The 23,759-nt window shown below is 42.4% G+C and overlaps 1 protein-coding gene and 1 long non-coding RNA gene across 2 annotated transcripts in view; one reads left to right on the plus strand and one right to left on the minus strand.

Annotated features, from left to right (window-relative positions):
* Positions 1–3,370: 3,370 nt before the first annotated feature.
* LOC135315703 (uncharacterized) overlaps positions 3,371–23,759 on the minus strand; it is a 118,774-nt gene continuing 98,385 nt past the window's right edge. Inside the window, exons 2-4 of the long non-coding RNA XR_010375196.1 lie at positions 4,632–4,788; positions 3,962–4,053; positions 3,371–3,560 (exon numbers count right to left, since the gene is read on the minus strand). This is a non-coding gene — a long non-coding RNA (uncharacterized LOC135315703). The remainder of the gene's footprint in view (positions 3,561–3,961; positions 4,054–4,631; positions 4,789–23,759) is intronic.
* PHACTR3 (phosphatase and actin regulator 3) overlaps positions 8,938–23,759 on the plus strand; it is a 116,795-nt gene continuing 101,973 nt past the window's right edge. Inside the window, exon 1 of the mRNA XM_064465338.1 lies at positions 8,938–9,196. Within this exon, the coding sequence (XP_064321408.1) occupies positions 9,088–9,196 (109 nt within the window). The 5' untranslated portion in view covers positions 8,938–9,087. The remainder of the gene's footprint in view (positions 9,197–23,759) is intronic.

The raw sequence follows: 23,759 nt of genomic DNA on the forward strand, positions 1-23,759 counted from the left end.
TATTCCATATTTGGTAAGAGCAAGTTGAGATACGAATCAGAATGCATGGTCTGAATCTAATGCAAAACAAAAAGAAAGGACATCTCTGATAAGGGTACAAGTTATCCAGACTTATCCCTGAAAAAATGAACTTTGTTGCTTCTAAAATAGAAACACTTCAAACAGCAATGCATAAGCAAAACAAAGGTTTTTCTTTTCATATATATTTGATTCCCTAATGGAATTTAAGTGCTCAAAATAGTGATCAAAAATGTCTACTATTTTCTAAGCAATTTACCACTTGCAAGGAAAAAGCAAACACCACTACAATAATTACAATACATTTATCTTCCCTGCCTTGCGGTCCCATATCACGCTCTGAGAGGTGTTCTTATTGAGATTATTGATCTTACTGAAACATGCTGATAAAAAAAAAATCACATAACGTAATAAATGTAAGGGTGTTACGGTGGTTACTAATACTTGAAATACATGTGTACAAATATGATTTACTCAGCTGTTCATTGTTCCATACCTCCTAGAGAGTCTCTCTGTTCCACAATAGACAAAAGACTGTGTAAAAAAAGGACTCGACTGCAACTATGGATAAACCTAAGTGATCTGAGGGTTAATTACTAGCACTGGTGTAAACAGTTTCATGTTTACTCCAAGAGTACAGGGGACCACCATTGCAGCTTAGAAGGAAGCCTTCCACTTTCGTCCTTCCAAACCACAATCCCTCCTGTTCTTGGGACAAACTGACCGGAATTACTTTTATCAAAGCAAGTGGCAGGTGATCATTTTTTTTATAATCCAAAAATCCTGTACTAGCAGATGCTAAGTTTTAGCCATTTGTGAACTTACCCCACTTAGTATACTAAGACAAATAGCTTCCATAATTTGTTCTCTTCTTCAATACATTCAAGTGATTTTGAAACATAAATAATGGAAAGAAAATAATATATATAAGAAATGCTGACAGACGTAATTGCTCAGTGAAAGGGTTGCGTTAGTGAAGAGCTCGGGAGCTTCAGGCATGGCATGCAAGGTGATAACTGGTGAAGGGAAAAAAGCTCTGAACATCCTGCAACCAGGCAGAATGAGGAAAGGAGTTCAACAGAACAGCCAGATAGCAGCAGATCTGCCACAGCGCCTATTAGTGCCCGTAACCGTTTCAGGATCACAGCCCTAGAAGCATGAAATGGAGCACAGTGGTTTTCCTAATGAAGCCTCAATTGGATGCAAATTATTCCTCCCATATTTCTTCTTTGCTGGACACATAAAGTGAGGAAGGTGACCAGAATGCTGTCCACAATGCCTTCCTGACACTCGTTTCACTAATACTGCTAAGCCTGGACTTGTACTCAGGCAAGTTAAGACTGTTCCAAACCCTTTACTGGCATGTGTTGGCTATTTTTAGTACGAAGAAAAGTCCTAGATTTTTACAAAATTCAGTTAAGACAGAAATCAAATATTCACCTGAGGATTGTTAGCAAGCAAAGGGCTAAACATAAAATAAAACCATTTCCAGCTGGTTGGAAACCATTGGGAAAGCAGCCTGCCCTCCTCCCCTTACTAAATCAGGAGGGAAAAAACAAGTTGATAAGATCGAACTATTAACTAACAATATTTATACAGTGTTATATGGGCCTAAAATGTTTTCATAAGATGAAGTTCCTGGTTCTATGGAGCTAAAGTTAAACTCCAGTGTTGAGTACCTGCCAAGCTGCGATAAATCCTGGTTAAAGCTGTCAGGGTTTAAACACGGGGCAGGACCGAGATTCTTGCCTAGAGTCTTTCCTCAGCCTCCACCCAGCCCCACGGAAAGCAACAGTCCTTGTGCAGGGTGTGTTAAACCATGGAACAAGCTTAAAGGAAAGCAGGGAAGAAATCCCATCCGTAGGGCGTGTACCTCTGAAGGAGCCTCCTCTCAGTGCCAGACGTCCCAAGCTCCAGGAAGGGTGCGAGGGAATCGCGGCTCTCGGGAGAGACTGCTCCTCACGCACCGACGGCTGTGACGGGCCCTGATGTCTCCGCTGGTGCCCGGTGCCACGGGGCAGCGGCGCGGTGTGGGCTCTTCTGCGGGGAGCTGCGGCCGTTCCCCAGGCAAAAGCGTTTCAATGGGGGAAACTGCACGTGTCTGGGAAAGGACCCTGCGGGAAATGTGACACTGAGGGTGAAATGAAGTCAGCGGAAAATTTCCATCTTGGGAGAGCCAAAATCTCACTTGTGAGGACACCTCTGGACCTAGAGATTTGGGCCAGATTACATCGATTAAAATGCAGTTCGGGCATGATCAGGTGTTTTCTCACTCTTAACTATGTCAAAGGGCAATTTAACAATTCAAAGCAGAATTTCTGAACTCCAAACTTTTTCTGGGTTCTTACACTGCATTTTTTATATTTACAACAGCCACCAATATCTTTAAGCTATTTCTGTCATCCTGAAGTCTAAAACCTCTACCAGTTATGTTACAAATGTAACAAGAAACACTTCACTGCGGTTTCCCATATTAATTGGTAGAGCTTGCAGGGTCTCAGTTACACTGGACACAGCTTTCAGACCTTCCATGTCTGCAGTTTTTCATAGTTTTGGGTACCTAAGACCCTGGAATACTTCGAGGATGAAAGTGAGAACAATAAGAAACTTCTAGGCACATGCCTTCTTAAGAGCACTGTGCCTAGAAAAAAAGAGGAAGATCTGTGTACAAGAATATTCACTCCCCAAAAGGCAATGCAGAACCTGCTATGGAAGTTGTAAATATGTCCCTTTCCCTTGGACCTACTGAATTCCAAGGGGAGGAAAAAATGGAGAGGAAAATCAGATTCATCCCTTCAGCGTTCAAACTGGCACAAACAACACTCATGTGGCACATCATCTCTAGCCTCGCTGGCTTTGACAGCACTGCAGGAGTCTTCCACTGTCTTCCACACTCAGCTGCCTTTTCCTTGCTTCTTACGCACAATTATTACAGACCATAATCACATCCCTGTAACACTCCATTGGCCTTGGCATGTCACAGATACAAGATCCCTCCCCATAAACTGATACGTTGCTGTTACTATTATAAGCTGCATAATTTAGAATAACTGATATAAAAGTAGATGTTCACCTTCTCATTGTCATTGTACCGCTACCTAGAAGGACTTCTGTGGGTAGAGCTGCTTGTCAAGAAGGCAGGCAGCTAAAATGACTTTCTTCCTTTACATTTTCCCCTCCCTCTTCCTTTCCTGTTCCCTCACTTATAAAATGACAGAGAGAGCACTAGAGCTGTGAGAGAAAGCAAACATGAAAATGAGATGGGTGATTCCTAGAGTAGCTCTTGAGCATCAGAGATGTTAAATGTGAATCTGAACGTGAAGCCACCACCAAACAAGTCCCTGATGCTGATTCATTTTTTATTCGCCTTCCATAGTAGCAACTCCATCATCATGCTTTGGAAAAGACATCTTTCAGGTCTTTGTACTTACAAAGTTGTGACTGCTGGATGATACTCATATCTCTTCTCAGTGACATGAATTTATCTTCTTGACAAGTAAAGGCTCAAAATAGGCCCTAGGTCCTCTTTGCCAAGAAAGCATCTGAGGGGAAAAAACCCACAAACACAAAGTAAATAGAGACAAGAGCCTTTTGAGTGTTAGAATGCCCATCTTTATTGTTACTGTAAGCGTACTGAGCTACAACAAGCTGGCATAAATTCTAAAAAAACTAGGTTAAGACTCACAAGCAAGAGAACAAATGCTTTCTGTTGCTGCATCTAAGAAAAATGCTCTGAGCAAGGCTATTTGTCCCTAGTCATCAAAACAATTTCAACATGAAAGCTGATATTGTCAATCCAAATGTATCCTGAATTCATTTTTCTAAATAACAGTGCAGGAAGATCAGAGTTATGCTCAGAGATCACATGTAGGCTTCAGGTTAATGAAAATGAGGTTGTTTAATATTCTGCTGATTCCAGAAAAACAGCACTGACATGACTCACCTCATTTCTTTCTCCTCAGAGAATTACTCCTTTCTAACACAAGTCAGGATTTCTCTTCATATAACTAGATCATGAAACAGGAGTTCAGCTGTCTGTCAAACAGAAATCAAATTAAGCAAATCATGCATATTGTTTATATAATTGTATTTTAAAAATATTTATCAAGGGAAGGCATGTCAAATGGTCATGCATCGGTTTGGTTGGGGAATAGGCATCAAGCTAAATACATTTTGTTTTCCTCTTTTGTGTTCCTTGTGGGGACATTTCATTTGAAGAATTATTTTTCTGCAACTGAATGGATTTCAGTTGCAGGAATACCTGCCACTAAGCTGAAAAAATCTCATCATAACTTTTCATCGTAAGTATCAAAGGGTAGAAAGCCTGAGAGACAGAAATAAACGTATCAGATCATTGTATTGGCTGGGAAAATGTTGTAAACTTGTTTACCTTAAGAGTGTTATAGTGAGAAAATAAATGAAATAAAAGGAGAATCATGTTTCTACTAATAATCATTTGATCCTGCAAATATTTTTGCTTGTGACATTAATAGAATTATATTAAGCAGTAAAAGGGAACTTAAGGACAATTTTTCAAGTGCTTAGCATCCACAGGTAGAACCAGGTTTAGTTTCATTCCTGTTTCAGAGGGATTTACAAATCAATATACTTACAGTATACGGGTTGGTGCATGCCTCCGGCAGCTTCCATTCACTTCAGTGGAAATGCTCCGTTCCTTTTGGCATTGGTCCTTCAACAGGAAGAAAAGACTTTGCCTCACATTTATTTTTCCTGTCCAAGGCTTTGCCCTCAGAAGGAATGAGGAGCCTGCTTTAAGGTAAGGACATGAAAAGTGCAAACAGATCATCAGCATTATATATGAAACTTGAAGGCAAAAGGCATGCAGATAATCATACTTTTTACGTGAGAGACATTATTTAGCAACAGAGTTTTAAACAATTTAACACAATTATTTTTTCCTGCCCTCCCTCCCCCAAACAGGATGATGGTTCGTTTGGAAATAGCCAGGTGGCCTAGGGGCAGCTCGTCAGCTGGCATGCACAGCACCTAGGAATTTTTCCCAGACTGAGTCTCCTGATGCTTGGTTTGGCAGGAATGAGAGAAAATGAAATGTTTTAACTAAGTTAAAACAGCAAGGCAGATTCCAGCCTTGTTTGATTGATTTCTATCAGACATTATTTTAGGATCCAAAGGAGCCCTTTAAAGTGTCCTCTATAGAGGCAATCCATATGTGAGCTGGTTAAAAATACGTCGGTCTCATCTCGTGTGCTTTTATAGGGTACTAAAGCTGTCTTGGAGATATTCTTTCTCGGGTTGAAAATATTTTAATATATTCAGTCCTGCACGAATACTTAAATCTGATATGGAACTTTTCAACTATGTATTTTGTACAGGAAATCAGTAACATTCTTCATTGTAGAAGGCAAGTGTACCAATTAGTACAGACTCTCACAGAATTCACTAGAAACCATCAGCATTTTCTAGCATGACCTAAAAGCTATATAGAGAAAAGCCATTTAAAACTTGCTACTTCCTCTCTTTTTAGGACTAAAACGAGATTTGGCTTATTATTTTGCTATAAAGGGGAGATTTCTTACTTGAAAACTGGACCCAGTACCTATTCCAGACTGTGCTGTTTGCACAGCAAAAATAATTATCGTAAGTAATTTTTAGAGTTCATGACTCCCTTTCAAAGTTGAGTCATGGCAACTCAAAAGCTTGGCTCGAGGGGGAAGGAGTACAAAATACATCCTGATCTCTTTAAAGCATCCCTTAAACAAGTGTTTTGGATTTATTTGTTTGTTTGTTTCCTTGGGAATGTTTCATAGCATGATAAAAAGGGTTCATTTAGCTGTCTGTCTGGAATTAAGATGAGCTGTTTGACTGGCAAGGCTTAGAAGAAATTGCAAAACCTGACACTGAAAATGTGTCAAGATGGTAATGTGAAGCTCTCAAAAAAACCAACTTACAGAATGTCCTTGCTACCTTAATTTATTCCATTGCATTATGATATAGCTTAGATTACACTACCACATGCTACCTTTTCCTTAGGATCTACCCTACACCCAGCAGGAAGGGATAGTAAGGATTGAATGAGAAACTCTGATATTTTGCTTTAAACCCTTTGTTCAATTCCTGTTCTCACAACATACTGCAACTCACTGTTCGATGCAGCAGCTTACCCCAGCCACAGCCAGGTGTTACCGCAGCAGCCACGCTCAGGCCTTGGTCAAATGGAGTCTGAAGAATTTTGTTATCAAGCTTTATAGTAAATGTTGGCGCACAGGATTCCTTTTTTTTCAAAAGGTCACTAAAGTGACCAAACCTCTGGGAATACATCGGCCAAAGGTGACCCCCAAATGAGATGTGCAAAGGTGGTTACCTTTGAAATTCCTGCTTAAAGAAAAAAAGGCAAATACACTTCTCAGTGTGACAGATGTGATGAATCTTGGGTTAAATCCCCCCAAAATACAGAATCACAGAATGGCAGGGGATGGAAGGGACCTCTGGAGATCATCCCATCCCACCCCCTGCTTGAGCAGGGGCACAGGACCGCGTCCAGGCGGGGGGTGAATGTCTCCAGGGAAGGGACCCCACAGCCTCCCTGGGCAGCCTGTGCCCCTGCTTGGGCACCCGCACAGGGACGGGGTTTGTCCTCATATTGAGGTGGAACTTCCCATGTTCCAGCTTGTGCCCGTTGCCCCTTGGCCTGGCGTTGGGCACCACTGAAAAGAGCCCAGTCCCATCATCCCGACACCCGCCCTTTAGATATTTATAAGCATTGATGAGATCCCCCCTCAGCCTTTTCCTCTCCAGGCTGAACAAGCCCAGGTCTCTCAGCCTTTCCTCATGAGGGAGATGCTCCAGTCCCCTGATCATCTCGGTAGCTCTCCGCTGGAGATGCTCAAGCAGTTCCCTGTCCTTCTTGAACTAGGGAGCCCAGAACTGGACACAGCACTGCAGATGTGGCCTCACTGGGGCAGAGCAGAGGGGGAGGAGAACCTCCCTCGCCCTGCTGGCCACACTCCTTTTCATGCAGCCCAGGGCACCGTTGGCCTTCTCGGCCCCAAGGGCCCGATGCTGGCTCAGGGTCACCTCGCTGCCCCCCAGCACCCCCAGGGCCTTCTCAGCAGAGCCGCTTTCCAGCAGGTCACCCCCAGCCTGTACTGGTGCGGGGGGTTGATCCTCCCCAGGAGCAGGACCTTGCACTTGCTCTTGTTGAGTTTCATGAGGTTCCCCTGGGCCCAGCTCTGCAGCCTGTCCAGGTCTCGCTGGATGCCAGCACAGCCCTCTGGTGTATCAGCTGCTCCTCCCAGCTTGGCATCGTCACTGAACTTGCTGAGGTTACGCTCTGTCCCTTCGCCCAGGTCACTGATGAATATGTTGAACAGGACTGGACCCAGCACAGAGCCCTGGGGAACACCACTAGTGACAGGCTCCATCCAGACTCTGCCCCATTGATCACGACCCTCTGAGCTCTGTTATTGAGCCAGTTCTCCGTCCACCTCCCTGTCCTTTCATCTAACCCACACTTCCTAAGCTTACAACAAAGACACAACCCCCCAGAACTGCTTCTTTTGTCCATGCTTTCAGAAATGGTTAAAACACAGTTGCTTTTATAAGACATGCAAAATGTATTCCCTATATTTTGTTAAACACAAATATGTATGGGAAAGAATTAATAGAAAGTTTTCTGATGTAAAGTTTCATCCCTAAAATTTGGCAAACTTAAACCTGTTTTATGATAGGAACTCAGTCAGCTTCACGCATAACCCCTGCTCCCAAGTCAGCCCAAGATATCTACTTGTAGGTACGCATGTTCCTTAATGCTAGTTCTGTACGAAGACAAACCAATGTTTAATGCAGGTCCTCAGCACCACCTGCTCCGTAATAGATGAGGGGAGAACCCGCATGGTCCCAACAAGCGCTGGCTGAGGATTCTATAGGACTTTATTAGGAGAGAGATTAAAAGGCGTCCTTGGTTTTTACAAAACTCCAAGAGATGCTACCCGGAGCACTGAGTACAGAGAAGCAGCCCCTCTGCTGGCACCACCGCAAGGTGGGGACGAGTCACCTTTTATTAAAGGAAAAATTCCATAGAAACTGTTGCTCCCTTTAAACGAATTCCCAAACCGAACCATTTAGTTTGAGTCGAAATACCCTGCTTCCCCGGGGTCACCATGAGACACCCCCTGTGCCACCGGCCACCCCCAGCCGAAGGGGCGACCACGGGCAAGGCTCCTCGGAAGCCCCCGCCGGGCTGCGGGGGTGGGCGGGTGCCCCGGCGGGGCGCGGGGAGACACCGGCGCCTTCTGACGCCGGGGGACATCCCCCCCCACCCCCGAACACCCCCCTTCAGCCGCGGGCAGAAGCAGGCGGCGGGCGCCTCCGACAAGCCCCTGCCAGAGGGTCGAGCCACCTCCTCCCGGTGGGCGACGCGCCCCGAGGGACGGGACGGGGCGGGCGGAGGCGGGATGCGGGGGGGGCCGGCAGGGCTCGGGGGCGGGCGAGGTCCTCGCCCCGCATCCCGAGGGCGGGGCGGCCCCTCCCCACGCCCCGCGGTCACGCACTCCGGGGGCGGGGCGGCCCCCCGAGGCCGCGCACACCTGCGGCGACCCCCGCCTTTGTGCAGTGCAGGTGCAGCGCCCGTGTCCCCGTCCCCCCCCCCCGCCGTGACGTCACACGCCCGCTCGCGGGGCACCATGGGAGAATCCCAATGTTTTCCAACGGATGCGCTCAGCAGCGCGGCGGCTTGAGGCGACACCGGGAGCCACGCTCGGGGGGGCGTCCCGGGAGGGGGCGTCCCGGGAGGGGGCGGCGGGGGGCCGGGCCGTCGGCCCGCACCCCGGCTCTTCGCCACCCCGTCAGGCGGCATGGCCCACCCCCCTGAGGCGCCCGGAGCTGCCCCCTGAGCGGCCGGCGCAGGCGGAGCGCCCCGCCGCAGCCTGCCACGGCGCCGGGGAAGATGCTGCCGCGGCTGGCGCTGCCCGGCTGACGCCCCCCCGCCGCCGCCGCCGCCGCACCCCCGTCCCCATTGTCCCCCGGCCGCCTCCGGTTCCATGAGCGCCTCCTCCTCCCCCCGCCTCTGAGCTTCCCGCCCTCCACCTCATGGCTGCATCGGAAGAAGGGACCGGCTGCTTTCTCCCGAGAGGCAGGTCGCAGAGTGACCCCAGCATCCTCACCGACCCCGCGGGTCCCGGCGCCGGGGAGCACCCAGGTAACGGCCCCGCCGCCCCGGCAGCGCTCGGGGGGGGGGGGGCGGCCGGGGGCGCGCCGGGACCCGCCTGTCCGCCTCGGCCGGGCAGGGGAGCGGGTACCTATTTTCTGCAGTAAGCGCTGAAATGATGGAGCGGCTTGGCTCCAAAGAGGGTTACGGCGGAGCGATTCCCGCGGCTTTGCGAGGGCAGCGCTCGCCCGCAAAGTGAGGGTGCGGGGGGGTCCCCGGGGCAGCTGGGGGCTCCCCGCCCCTGGGCGCAGCGGCTCGGCCTGGCAGCGCTTAACGCCGCCATCCAGGTCCGCGCAGAGCTGATTTATTACTTTCGTGGGGCCGGGGAGGATGGGGTGGGGGGAGAGATGGGGGGGACTAAGGTCTAATAAAGCAGGCTGTTTGCATGGGATCACCATGGAGACAAGGGGAAGCAGAGTCGTAATTAAACGCTTTCTCCCCACAAGGTAATTTTCACTTCGTGGGGAGAAGCGTAATCTTCTTATGAAGTGTAGGCACAGAGGGTGGTGCTGGGGGGACGCAGCCGAATCCCTAGTATATAAATAGAATATTGAGATTAGATTTTTTTCTTTAACAATGGCTAATGATGTTTTCAGCTTAACTTCACTTTAAGGAAGAATTCTAAATGTCTGTTGGTGGTGAGTCAGTAATTTCAGATTGTCACAATCTAAGACATCATGACCCCGTCAGAAAAAAAAAAAACAAAAACAACCAAAAACAAATAACTACATCACTTCGATGTGATGGGATTGCACAGAAAGGCACAACACAAGCTGAAAGCAAAGGCTAAGAGCCTGTTTACTCTCAGTTTATCTGAATAGATGGTCGTACAAGAACTGGAAGGTTTCTGTGTGAGAAAAGGAGTAATCAAAACAGTGTAAGACAATGAATGGGGTGTTGATCATCACTGCCCATTACACTGAATTCTGAACTTAGAAACGGGTTTGGGTTTTGGGTCAGGCACTATCCGACTGGAAAAGGCAGTCCCTGAATGCAATTTTGGATTGAACTTTAGTTCTGGCCTTTTTCAGATTACTGAGGAAACAAAATAATCCAGGCTCTTTCCATACACCTGCTATACTGCTTCCTTCTGAACCAATAAGGATATTAATATTTGTAACTCTCTTAAGTCCTTCTATTTATTTATCTTATCAAGCGATTCTGAGCACCTTGTTCTGGAGTGAAATACAAATTAAATTAAGGCAAAGAGTAGATGATTTATCTCTGATGCCCAACTGTTCCGATACCCTAAGTGAAGGGAACAAAGGACTCTTCTAACATGAACTGCTCGACTCACTCCCAAAGGGGCAATCTTGACTGAAAGAGGAATGTATGTTTCTGCCATTTGATTTCTGGAAGCAGAAGTGACTAATGAAAGGAAAGCATATGCAGTTGCAGTTTTAATTCCTCTATATTAGTTTCTGCTAATTAATTATTTTGACCTTTGTGAAATATACAACAAAGAAAGTACACAACATGTCTGACGTATAGACAAAGATATAAACGTTATTATGGTTTTTGTGAGGAGAAAGAACTATCAATACTAAGTAGCATTTTTTTCCCCCTAATACAGACTTCACCAGATAAGACAGTGTCCCATTGCATGGCAGAAGCTATACTAATACGCAAGAAAAGATGCCTTTTATAGTATTGTGTTATGCATACAGTATGTGGAGAGAAACAAAAGGTGACAAATACATATGGTTTTTGTCCAGGTAGGTATAAATAATTAGTAGTAGAGTTAGCACATTTGGTAAGCTTTTCAGGTTTTAAATTTATTTATCAAATAGTACTGAACATCTGTATGCTTCAAAATGATAATAAAATGAATGTAAATGACTTAATTTAAATCTTATTTTACCCTACAGTGTTGTAGGTAATCAGTTACTATGATCGGTTTCATGTAATCGGCTACTCAAAAAACTGAAATAGAACTTATACTGTTGTAAGAATTATGTGTGCGAGATGACATAATTGTAATTTATCTTATTTTATTATTCTGGAAAACACTTTTGTCATTATAATACCAACATAACCATCTATGGACTCAAAGTCAAAAGAAAGTCTTAGGAGCACTATGAGATACATACAAAATTGTGTTTACATCCCAACCCCGCGTGCAGACAAACCATGTAGAGAAGTTTGAACGTGTAGGATTCATTGTTAACTTAAAAACGAAATTAATTTTTATTAACATATAAGTCATGCATTTAAGTTATACAGACAAATAAGCCTATAACAAAATATGGATAAAACTGAAGGATCACCACAAAATCAGTCCTACTTTTACATGGCATTTGAATGATACTGTATTCCTACTGGAGATGAACTCTTGCAACATTTTCTTGAATGCATGATGTTGTCAAGGATTATTCTGCACTAATTCATGTGGCTATGTCTACTGTAGGAAAGTATATCATGGTAGAAAATGCGGTAATAGATGAAGCCAGCCTATATTCTAAAGATTTTTCTTGTGTTTATGTGGGTTTGCTTAAAGATGTAATTTATATTCCTTTTCTTTACCTATACAATTTCAGTGGGGGGATTTTTAGCCCAGCTTTATACAGGAAATTTCAGTGACATAGTTGAGAATGTAGAGGTGGCAGCATATCGCTATTCACGTGTTTAGCTAAGAAAATTCTCTGATGTAATATCTCATATTCCTTTCTCTCTTGAAACGCCAGCTTAACAGTAGTATTGACTGTACATAGCATGGTTACAAGATTTGCTGGCTGTCCTGCACAAGTGCAGAATCTTTTCTGGACCATATAATATCTTTTTAGCTGGTACTGAGTAATGGAAACATCAGATTCAAGGAACTCAGGATGGACAGACTGCAGATGGCATGTGTTAGTTCACTTCCTATTGCTTTCATTAGCAATTTTTTTGATGAACGATTGCTTGAGGTCAAATCTCAAAGGAAGTTTTCCATGTGAGAACGAAGCTGAAGTTTGGTTTTTGGTGTTTTTTTTTTTGCATTTGTTTGTTTGTGGTTTTGTTTTGTTTGGTTTGTTTTTTTTTTTTTAAAAGGGGACTCCATCTTCTTCCAGCAAGAATATGGAATAACTAAGTAACTGGCTGGTACAAATAGCCTTAGATGTTGATTTTTGAGAAGTTCTGGACACTCGCAATCCTGACTGGTGCAAGCAGAAGCTGCAATTTCTCCAAGCCTTGAACAATCAGGGCTTCACAATAAAGCTTCTTATCTAGTGTGCTTTTCTTCACAAAGCATTCACCGTAGAAATGAAAAGCTATTTTATGACCTTGATTTACTAGAGCAGATGTAATCTATAGACTACAGTGAATTTTATCACACCTAAAAAGCTTAAAAATTTAACACATGCCACTATGATCTTATTAAATGTTCCTGCAGTAAAAAAGGTAAACAAGGTGTTCAGTAAACCAGACTAGAGACAGTTAATAGCTATTTATCCTAAACTAGAGATACAAATTCACTGATTCAGATCCTTCACATACAATTTTAATTAAACAGCAGCTCCTCACAATGATCAATTAAGACGTCACAATCATGGTCCAAGAAGAAAAATATGGACTTCAGTTATCTGTGCAGGCTTTACTGACAAATGGGTAACCTCCTCCAGCATTGAAAAGGTGCATATAGTTCCTATTGGTAGTGCAGAGAGTACTGGAAATAGTATAAGAAAGATAAGAAGGAATGAATGCTTCTTTGTTTTAATTGAATCAGTTATTTTCTCCTTCAATACAAAATAATACATTTCAGCCTGTGATTTCAGTGAATTATTTTAGGGCCACTGAGCAGTATTTTGTGAGAATTGGTATAGTACAGTGAACACTGGACTTCATATTTCAGTCTTTATTTAAGCACACTGTCACACTGACTGAGCAAGCCTTAAAAAGGAATATGGCCTGAATTTGAGAAACACGCATCAAAATACTTATGTCTTGCTTAACTATAGACTGTCTCTAACCTGTGCTGTTGTTAAGAAAGTGAATTTCACTTTTCTTATTGTGCAGTGACTTAATGCCAGATTCACAGGAGAAGAATCACAATTAACACAACTTTCATTTGGAAATCCTCATAGGAAGGAGTTCTACAGCCAGTAGCATCCTTCCCCGCTGCCATTAAGATGCCTGTTCAAAATCCCATTGTTTTCACTGAGTTTAGGAGAAGGCCAGAATATCCAATTGTATCAGATTTTCTGTATAAAGACACAGCTTAATTGACTGTAGATCTGGGGTTAGCTATGAGCTGAAAAACTACTTTAGAAAATATCACATCCTGCCACAACAGCAAACACACAAGAAGGTTTAGAAATTATAAAATACTAGTTAAGTTCTAATTTTAAAAATTAAAAGGTTGTGGAAGATGATTTAGATGGCAAAAGACAGCAATCACTAAAGAAAACATAATGCAAAGAGGGACTGCGTGAGTTCTAGAGAGCATAGGTTTTTCCTTTCGCCTTTCTCTTTCCCCTCCTCCATCTTTCCATGTCAGGACCAAGAGAGAAAGGAGATCCTAAAGAGCACAGGGATATGAAATTCAGAACAGATTTCAACGTCACCATCTATTTGATAGACAGTTGCAGGAAGCCAAAATATTGCTCTCCTTATACCCTTCCAGCAGTCACAGCGCACAGAAGAGATTGACAATCTAATTTGATTTGTAGTCATAAAAGATAGGGCTCCACAGACTGAAGAAGAGCACACCATGTCAAAACTCTCTATTACTTAAGGAGATACAGACAACCATGACAATGTGTGAAAATGGTGAAAATGTCACCCCCTCCCTCTTAATTTTGGGATAATCCATTTTAATTTGTATAGGTATACACTGGTGGCATCACATTTTGCTCTCTGGGCTGCTACTTTTACTCCCTGGCACCATGCAATTAGAGAGTGCTTTTTCAGGATTGGCACTACCAAGTTCTTCAGCGGACCTTGCCAGTGGTCCACCATCTCTTCCTCCTCATGCAGCGCAGGATCTGTACCAAGGCAAGGAGCTGTTGTGGTGCAAGCAGTAGTGTTAGGTGTTGTTAACAGTTACATTAGTGTAATTTCTTAGCATTCTGTTGGAGAAGACTGATGAAGGGGGTTTCTCAGCCTCTACACTCTGCTGTGGTGTGCTTCAAGTTCTAACAAGTTAAAGCTACTTCAGAACAGTTGTGCCAGAGATGTGCAACTATGTTGCTGCCAGACCCTAATTCGCTTTTTATTTCTATTGATACCATGTGTTACCAGCAGCACTGTGCACTGAATCAACTCAGGGAGAGAACAACTGCCTACAACTTAAAGCTCCTTCATCCCTGTTTCTAGTTATCATAATTCAAAAGTTTTGTAGCAGGAAGCGTTCTTGTAAGTATTCTTCTAGGATGCTAAGAGGAGAATTGAAGTGTTACGTTCCTTTTACGTTGTCTTTCTTTGGGCTGAAGGATGACCTGTAACCCAGCAGAGCCTCACGGGCAATATAAGGACATCAGCCACCTAAGTAATGCCTAAGGAAAGTCCTAAAGCAATAAAACATCAAAGTATAGTTATACTTTGTAGTAGTATACTAGCTTTTTTCCCCCCCTTCTTCTTTTTTAAAGCTGTAACCTAGCCTGAACAGACTGTGCCACTCCCTTCGTATGCCTACCATTGATTTCTCATAACTGTTTAGGGTTGATTATGCTGCTGAAGATTTTAATTAACACTTGCTGCTGACATATTTGTTCCTTCAGCAAGTTTGCTCAGTTTGAGTCTTGCGCATAGTGTTAGGGGGCTTGTTAGCAATTGGAAAGCTGTGCTTTTCCTCCTTGGCCATCAGGACATTACACTGGTAAACTGCATGACGTTGGAAGCTATTGGCAGGGAAGGTTTGAAAACTCAAAAGCATATTAAAAGTAAAGTATAGTAGCTTTGGGCTGCAGACACTTGTAAGGAACAAAGGGAAGGCAAAGAGAAAGAGGGGTACAATCGGAGTGCAGATAGACTGATGCCAGCTTTCTGAATCTGCTCTAGTAATTTTTGCTGCAAATCTGTTCATTACAGGCCCATAATTCAGAAAATCTTGTAACTGTGTGTTTCACTTAAAACATGTGCTTAAGATGCAAGGAAATTAATAGCAGAGTGAGCGCCAGGACAGAAGAAGATGCTCCTGATGCCCTGTCTGTCAGATGGCTGGTGCTCTCATCCCTTTGTAGTCATTTAGATCACCGCAACTTAAATGAGGGACTTGTAGGCTTATCTGGGATGTCTTTAGTTGTTGCATAAATTTTCAAATTCGACACTTAACACTTGAGCCAGGCCACCTATGAAATGTTTGGTGTTTTTTTTTTTTACCAGAAAGATTTTCATTTTCCTGTATCAACAAATCTGTACTGTTAACAGTTTGTTTGCCCTGCATCATATTTCTTCTGAAACAAGCGTACCAGGTCTCCTACATCCTTTCCCAACACTATTAATTTATGACCAAAATTAAATAAGCTAGTCAGTGCTTTTGCTCCAGTTTATGACTTAACCCTATTTTTCATATATATGAGGTTTTGTGATATTTTAAGTTCTCGCACTCAAAGTCAGAATGTTTCTGTTCTAATCCAACCAAAGGGCTCCCAGCAGAAACTTACTGTTCCACATGTATGTAGTTCCTTATGTGATATATGGGGAGTATACACAGGAACACTCAGTAGAGACTAGAAACATGCAGGATATTCATTTACATTCCAACTTAATACCTCATTTCCTTTTACACTGAAATCCAAATTTAAGCCCTATAAGGCCCCCCAAAACATTTTTTATTTGTGGGAAGGTACAGTTAGATTTTTTTATCACATAGCACCAGAAAAATCATCACTGTATTACCAAGTACTGCAATGCTAGTTATCCTTTAACAAATGGGCCACTGTGCTTTTGGGAAGGTCTTTTTCTTTCTCAGCAAATCCCCAAACCCTTGCTGGTCTGATCTAACCGGACCCCACGTCCCTGTGATGCAGAGGAACTTCACTGGAAGCACACAACTCCTTGTTTTTTAGCCTGTCTTGCAGTAGAGTATCTTGTCCTACCCCAGCAGCCCTCCTCCCTGGTGCATGACTCTCATGCATGGCAGCTCTTCCCCAATATTTTCCAGGAGGGGAGAGCAATCTCTCTGTTTCTGGAGAGGAGAATGGGCGCAGTGGACCTGGGCAACGTGCAGAGATGGGACTTACTGGATGTAGATTCGGTTGCCCTGAATGCGTAATTTTGGCACTGCACATATTTAGATGGGTGCCAATGGTGGGGCATCACTGTGTTGCCTGTCAGTCAATAAGATGCATGCTTAACACAAACTGCTTTAGCTGGTCACCTGGGTATTTTACTTACTGAAACTAACTACTTAGCTTATTTTGGGGGATTTAAGACAGAGCTTGGTGAAGTTATGTTTTAATGTTACTTTTGCAGCAGTTAAATGAGATCATTTAGTAAATATGCCATTCATGCTGAGGGTTGTTTTTAGGCTTTTCCAAGGTTTGGCAGTTCCCAGTGTTTGGGGACTGGTACTTAGTCAAATATTAGAGTTCTGTAAATGAAATAGAGACTTTTAATGGGGGAAAAAAGTATTTTACAGTTCTCTTTTCTCCTAAATCCCAAGTTGGCAGGTAGTTTGACTGTTGCTGAAAAGATATTTAAACCATTTAAATCTCTCAGAATTGGAAATACTAATTATACACCATCATAACCTAGCCTGGGTTTATGAGAGTGAAGTCATCATATTGGAAATACCTGGTGTTATTTTATGAACTTTTTTTGCATCTGTAATTACTTCTGCATCCTAGAGTAATAACTGAGGGTCCTGTTTTCCTCTAACTTTACAATCATTTTCTTCTGAGCAGAAAGACTGGACAGAATCTCGCTTTGAAATGCAGAAACCTGAGGGACCGTCACACAGTGCAAATGTTGGCTCTGCTCCCACGTTACAGAGACCCAATGCACTGCTACTTTGATACTCCAGGTGCTTGTTGGTTCTCTTACCGCTACTAGCAAAACCCTTGGGACACGTAAAGGATTGGGTCTACACTTGAGTATCAGAGTAGGTAGTCTATCACATCAGTGAAAAGCTTTTTCACTAGTTGTCTGAGCTAAGTATTCTATTATTCCTTCTTAAATCAGAATTAATTTATTAGTTCTAGAATGTCTTAAATATTATACCTCCCCTAGTTCCTGGGAATCCTCTCTCATGCACCAGAAAGAACCTAGTATGTGCACACAAGTTCTTTCTTCACATTGATGTTGGTTGCAACAACTATACTCTGGCATTGAAAGCAGCAGGGACGACATTGCACACTGTGGAAGTAACGCAGGATTTCTTTTATTAATTTTTATATTTATATCTAAATAATGCATTTGCATCTTATTTAAGAAATTTTTAGTTCTTAAGTATAAAACCATCAAAGCAAGCTGTGAGAGTGAAAAAGGGCTTTTTCAGAGTTGCGATATCTCGTACATCACACAGAGAAGTATTACAGGTCTCTTGCATACTCTCTACAAAGGGCATTTCTGTTTCCCTCCCTAACGTTTCAAATGTTTTGCACCATAAAAGAACTATCACAGATTACAAAAAAAACCCCCAGGCTCAGATTCTCCACACACAGATGTCTAGTCTGAGAAATACCTATGGGCTATATAAGAAATAGTGCGTGATTGTGACAGTTGCTGCACAGCACATAAAGAGAAACTGTTTCCACTTTAAGTAGTTTGCAACCTAATTTGAAAAGATACAGAAAACAGCGAAAAAACCCAAGTGTTTCTTATATTTTACATATGGGGAATTGAGCTGCAATTAATTGCCTTCTCTGAATTTCTGTAGGAAGCCAGTGGCACCACTGGAAGTTAACTCTGGATTTTGTAAGGCTCAGTCCCATATCTTAACCACAGAAATCATACACAGCAGTACTACTGTTGGGATAAATGCTGCTTATGTATCAAGGTGTTTCAGAGTCTACTAGTCAACTCATGTTAAAAAATGGGAGATGAAAAAGTATTTTGTATAGAAAAGGAAATCTGTTCTCATTGTAAGGATAGAGAACTCTGATTTTTATTTATTTATTTTTAAAAATAGAGCTGCAGTTTCTTTTTCTGTGGTTTCCAGTGTTTCATATTACAAATAATGGAGAAAACAGTTTAGGCAAGTGCATCTTGGAAATTTGGTGAATTAAGGAAAAATAATTCTGAGACTCTGTGCATAATGTTATACTGGGGCAGTTTATTTAAAATTTAAAATTTGATTGCATACATTAAGCACAAGTACTCAGTCTTGATTTGCACACTTAATTTGTGCACACAATTAGTTGCTTCTCTGTGCAAATAAGATAATCTCATAAGTCTGTCAAATAATAGCGAAACTTCACACTTTTACTATGAATGAAGATGGTTTAAGATTAGTCAGTCAATTAATGTTTGCACCACACTTTGAAAATATAATGAGTTACATAATGCTTGGAGTCATTTATCTGGAAAGGTAACTGTTTATTTTAGTGAGTAGTTAAGTAACAGTATTGATCTTTCACAATCTTTAGTTTTTGAACCCTGTTTCAAGACTGCCCAATTCTTGCTGCGATGAATGCGCTACACCATTTATTTATTTACATTATGGCATTTTTAAACCAAATTTGTGGATTTGTATTTTTAAAATTTAATATGTAGAATGAATTACCCTGGCTTCTCTAAGCAGGTCAGAGCTATAAATATCAAAGAGTAAGTGAAGATAAATATGATACCTTCATTTTGCTTGTAAATGTTTCTAGAGTTTGTGTGTTAATACACAGATTCTTTGTGCCTGTTAAATCCCCTGCTTTTGTTTGAAATTCAAGTTGATTTGTGGTCTAATGTATACACAATTTATACATGCCCTAGAGAGCACATCGTATAACTACTTGATGCAGGTCAATAGCTTCATGCTCGAGCCTGCATAAATATTTCAGTGAGATGATCTTAATCAAAGGGTATCTTACCTTGCTCTCTGTAGCGCAGTAATATCCTGTAATCACAAGCGGTTCATGCATGTGGACCTGTGATTATAACTAAAGAAAGGCATATCCTTACGCATAAAGCACTTAATGATCGTTGTGTATAATGAAGAGACAGTTCATGTGTTAACTTCCTTATTCTAATTTTTTCTTAACATCCTCAAAGCGTTCTGTTGCTGTACAACCAGCAATTGGAGATAGATCACTGCGTTACATCAAACCAGTGAAGCCTTCAACCTTTTCTGAGGGCTGCTACATCCCTCAGGCCACGCAGTCTCCCTTATGCCGTGCCCATATTGATCTACTGTGAAAGTCTGTCATATTTCATTCAGTTGCTCACACAGAACTCTGCATCTGACCTCTCAACTAAACAGCCTGCACCAAGACTTGGTTTTTTTATCCTTGTAAGAAGAGCTTTACTGGTCCATCCAGTCTAGCACAGTGATCTTGACAGTGGCAGTAGATGCTGCTATTTAGGGAGAGTGTACTTGCCTAGCCTTGATGCTTGAGACAGGCTGGAAGCAAAGCAAAGGGTGGCTGAATGAACACACGTGAACGCCAGATGAAACATTCAGGGTCAATCCCTGTGGCCGAGTTCAAATAACACACACAAGCGTTGATGTTTTGGGCAAGTTTGCTCAGCATCTAGCACCAGCCCTACTTGCTTGGGGGAACTCAGAGAAAACATTAGTAGAAATCAGTCTCCAAGAGAGTTTCTTGGCTTCTGCAAGTACGTTTTCATTCTTTTATCATGAATGATAAGAATCTGTGTAGAATATTTAGATAGAGCACACACTCTCAACAGAAAGGTTAGCTACTATTCTACAGAAGAATTTTACACTCTTCCCTATTTCCAGATCTTGTCATGTAAAAGATGTGATGAGATGGCTTTGCCAGAAGTCACCGCCTAAGCCAGAATACTTCAGCCCTTCAGTTATGTACGATGGGCAGAGCTGGGGAAGATGACAGGAAGTTTAGGACTGGAGCCTGCAAAGTTTCCCACACAATACTTAGTGTTGCCATGATATTTCAGCCGGAATTGAGAACTGCGGTAAAGGAACAGAGAAGGGAAATAGTTAAAAGATTTCGTCTCAACCAGCACACGTTATGGTCAGCTGTATAATGGCCACCACTAAACATCCACTTGAGGGATCACTGAATTCCTGTAAGCATTGCAGTGGCTTCTTCCCTGCATTTTGAATGAGCGTGGCAGAGTGAGACAGGTGGGTTGAGAACCTTAAATCTTGACCATCCCAAATTGTTTCAGCAGCAGAGAGAAAATGACAGTACAAGAAAAAACCATACTCCCTCAACAGTGTGCCAATCACCTCTAATGATGGCTCAGAGTAAGGGGGGATTTCACAAACTACTGCAGAAAAGGGGAGAAAAGTTGTACAGACTTTCACTGGCAGGCCTTGGAAATCACAGTTGTTGAGATTGTTTGACAGATTTGGTTCTGTATGTTTACCTTCTCTCCATGTATCTAAATCCTCAGCCCCTTTTGGGTTGCTCACAATGCATGATAGTGTATGTAACACTGACTTAATTGAGTTTCTCTGAAGTTCATGCTTTGCAGATGGGAATTCTGTAACTTTGTAAGCTCTGCATTTATGATAGAAGAAAAAATGGATTTTTTAAAATTAAATTATAGAAGCTATGCAGACTGGGTAGCAGCTTTCTGGGATTGCAGAAGTTTCAAGGAGAAAAGCATCCTATTTTCAGATACAGCAGTTCAGTTTAACTTCAGCTAAATATGTTTACTCTCATAACAGTTGCTCATTTGACTTAGCTCTATGTTACAATGCCCAGAAGCAGAAATAAGTACTCATATTAGAATACGAACTATAGAGAAAGCTCTAGAAAAAAGAAAATAACAGAATCCCAGAATCCCAGATTGGAAGGGACCTCAGGGATCATCTAGTCCAACCTTTCTAGGAAAAGCACAGTCTAGACAAGATGGCCCAGCACCCTGTCCAGACAACTCTTGAAGGTGTCCAACGTGGCTGAGTCAACCACTTCCCTGGGGAGATTATTCCAATGGTGACTGTCCTCACTGTTAAAAATATCCCTCCTGTGTCCAATTGGAAGTTCTCTGAGCAACTTGTGTCCGTTCCCCCTTGTCCTCTACATGTGACTCCTTGTAAAAAGAGAGTCTCCATCTTCTTTGTAGCTACCCCTTAAGTACTGGTACATGAGGATGAGATCCCCTCTAAGCCTCCTTTTCTCAAGACTGAACAAACCCGGCTCTCCCAGCCTATCCTCATATGGCAGCTTCCCAGTCCTTTAATCACCTTGGTGGCCCTTCTCTGGACCCCTTCCAGCCTGGCCACATCCTTTTTGTATAGCGGGGACCAGAACTGCACACAGCACTCCAGGTGTGGCCTGACAAATGCTGGGTAGAGCGGGATAATGACTTCTTTGTCTCTCCTGGTGATGCTCTTTTTGATGCAACCCAGCATCCTGTTGGCCTTCTTGGCCGCAGCAGCAACTGTTGGCTCCTGTTGAGCTTCCTGTCCACCAGGACCCCCAGGTCCCTTCCCACAGAGCTGCTCTCCAGCCAGGTGGATCCCAATCTGTGCTGCCAGACTGGAGCCTAGTCTTTGACTTATACAAATTCTCTACTTGTTCACCATGAGTTTTAAATGCCTAGTTTCTTGTTTAACTCAAGGAAATTAATGGAAAAATCAGAACTGAGATAAACTACATATACCACTTCAGATTTCAGGTATGAGATACTTAGCTCTAGAGAACTAGCAACCTGTAACACCTCTTCCTGCTAGTGAGGAACATAGGTGAACTTACTGTCATCTGGGAATACCCTACATTTAGGAACATAACAGAGGTCCTGAAGAACATGCTAGTTTACTGTAAACTCCTTATATTAATTAAGAATTGAATGGTGCGATACAAAAAAATTACATCCTCACTAAACCTGTGACTCTGCTAGATCTGTAATAGGAGCAAATATCAGCAATGGCCTGAGGCTAATTTACTTGAACCCTTGCAGTAGTGGTTAACTTAAGAGATGACATGTTCAGATGTGTATTTTCTTAAGGCAAACATAGAGTATGTGAACAACAGCTGTCAAGATAAGACAGCAAATAGATTTCTTAATGTTATGGTGTACATTTTCTGCTGTAATTCAACCAGAACAATAAACTGAAAGGAAGCCAAGTAAAAGAGATCATTTTAACTAGTAAACATACAAAGAAGCGTCCTCAAAAAATCCAGAATATTGTGAGTGAATTAGAACATTTTCAGAAGGGGCTCTAACTTGTAATAGAAATGTATCCTGTATCTCTTTTCTTTAGTCCACAAAAGTATCTTTGAAGGCAACATAGGTTGATCCGGAGAACTGGCATTCCTCCCATCTCACCGAGTTGGTCTTTCCTACATTCTCTTATTCTCTTGTGAAAGAGTTGAGCTTGTTGCACCTTTTTATTTTACTCTTCAGTCTGTTTATCCTACAATTTTTTCACTTTTTTGCCACCTAGTCTGAGTTCACTCCATTAGCTAGCACTTTTCTTCTGCCTTAGCAAATGCAGGAGCCCATGCTCCAGATGCCTTTCTCCCAAATTATTCTTCTGGAAACAGAATGGGTGTACTATTGTAACAACAGAGAAGCCAACAAAGCCTGCCTTCCTAAACTGTCAGAAACCTCATTTATGAGTTATGACTTAAGATTGGATCCTCTTGTCTAATAAAGCATCATTCTTACTGGAAACTATTCCCTTAGGGCACTTATAGCGTCTCTCCTGTGTGGATGCTTCGGTGTGTAAGCAAAACTGACCTCACACTGAGGCTTTTCCTATAGGTAGTACTCGATAGGGTCACTAGTGACTGTTTTCATGAACTATATCCTTTGTTGAAAGTTGCTGGTAAGCTCCAAAGTTATCGTGGGTGACATGAGATGAAAAGTGATTAAATGATCCTTGTTTATGAAAGAAGAACCTGCGAGCAAAAAATAGAAGCAGCTGTTTTCAGTAACTTGCTGTTCCATTTATATTTTTCTCACTCTTGCTCTCATATCACTATTTCTAGGATGTGTTTAGGCTTTACTCCAACACATCAAAGGTCTCTGGTTCTACCAATCTCCTCGAAAAAACCTGCAGTATGACCTGGGGCATTACTCATCTATCTTATATAGCAGATGATGATTTATATAATCAGCTCTCTGGTGTCCTGCACCTGCAGAAAATTTGTTCCACTTCCCATCCTGGAATTTAATATTTTTCTATTCCTCTATTTTTTTGCCCATTGAGCATTTTTGACATATTTTGCAGTAACTTAATTAAAAAAACCAAACCCAACAAAAATCCCCCAACAACACCCCACACTCCAACCCAAACAAAAAACATACTACCAAGAGATTATGCATTTTGAGATCATGGTTTGTTTGGCTACTCTAATGAAGTGATTTTAAAAGACTTATGTTACTGAATATGCTCTTTGCAGTGTAGACATCATGAAAATATCAGCAGAGAAATACACCCTAAATTTTTCAACAGGTATGCATGGGATAATGTTTTCATGCTATCCAAAAGGGCAGATCTCTCGAAAGGAGAATACACCTTTATATATCTCTCGCTCTCTTA

The sequence above is a fragment of the Phalacrocorax carbo genome, chromosome 14 (assembly GCF_963921805.1).
Source record: "Phalacrocorax carbo chromosome 14, bPhaCar2.1, whole genome shotgun sequence".
Classification (NCBI taxonomy): Eukaryota; Metazoa; Chordata; class Aves; order Suliformes; family Phalacrocoracidae; genus Phalacrocorax; species Phalacrocorax carbo.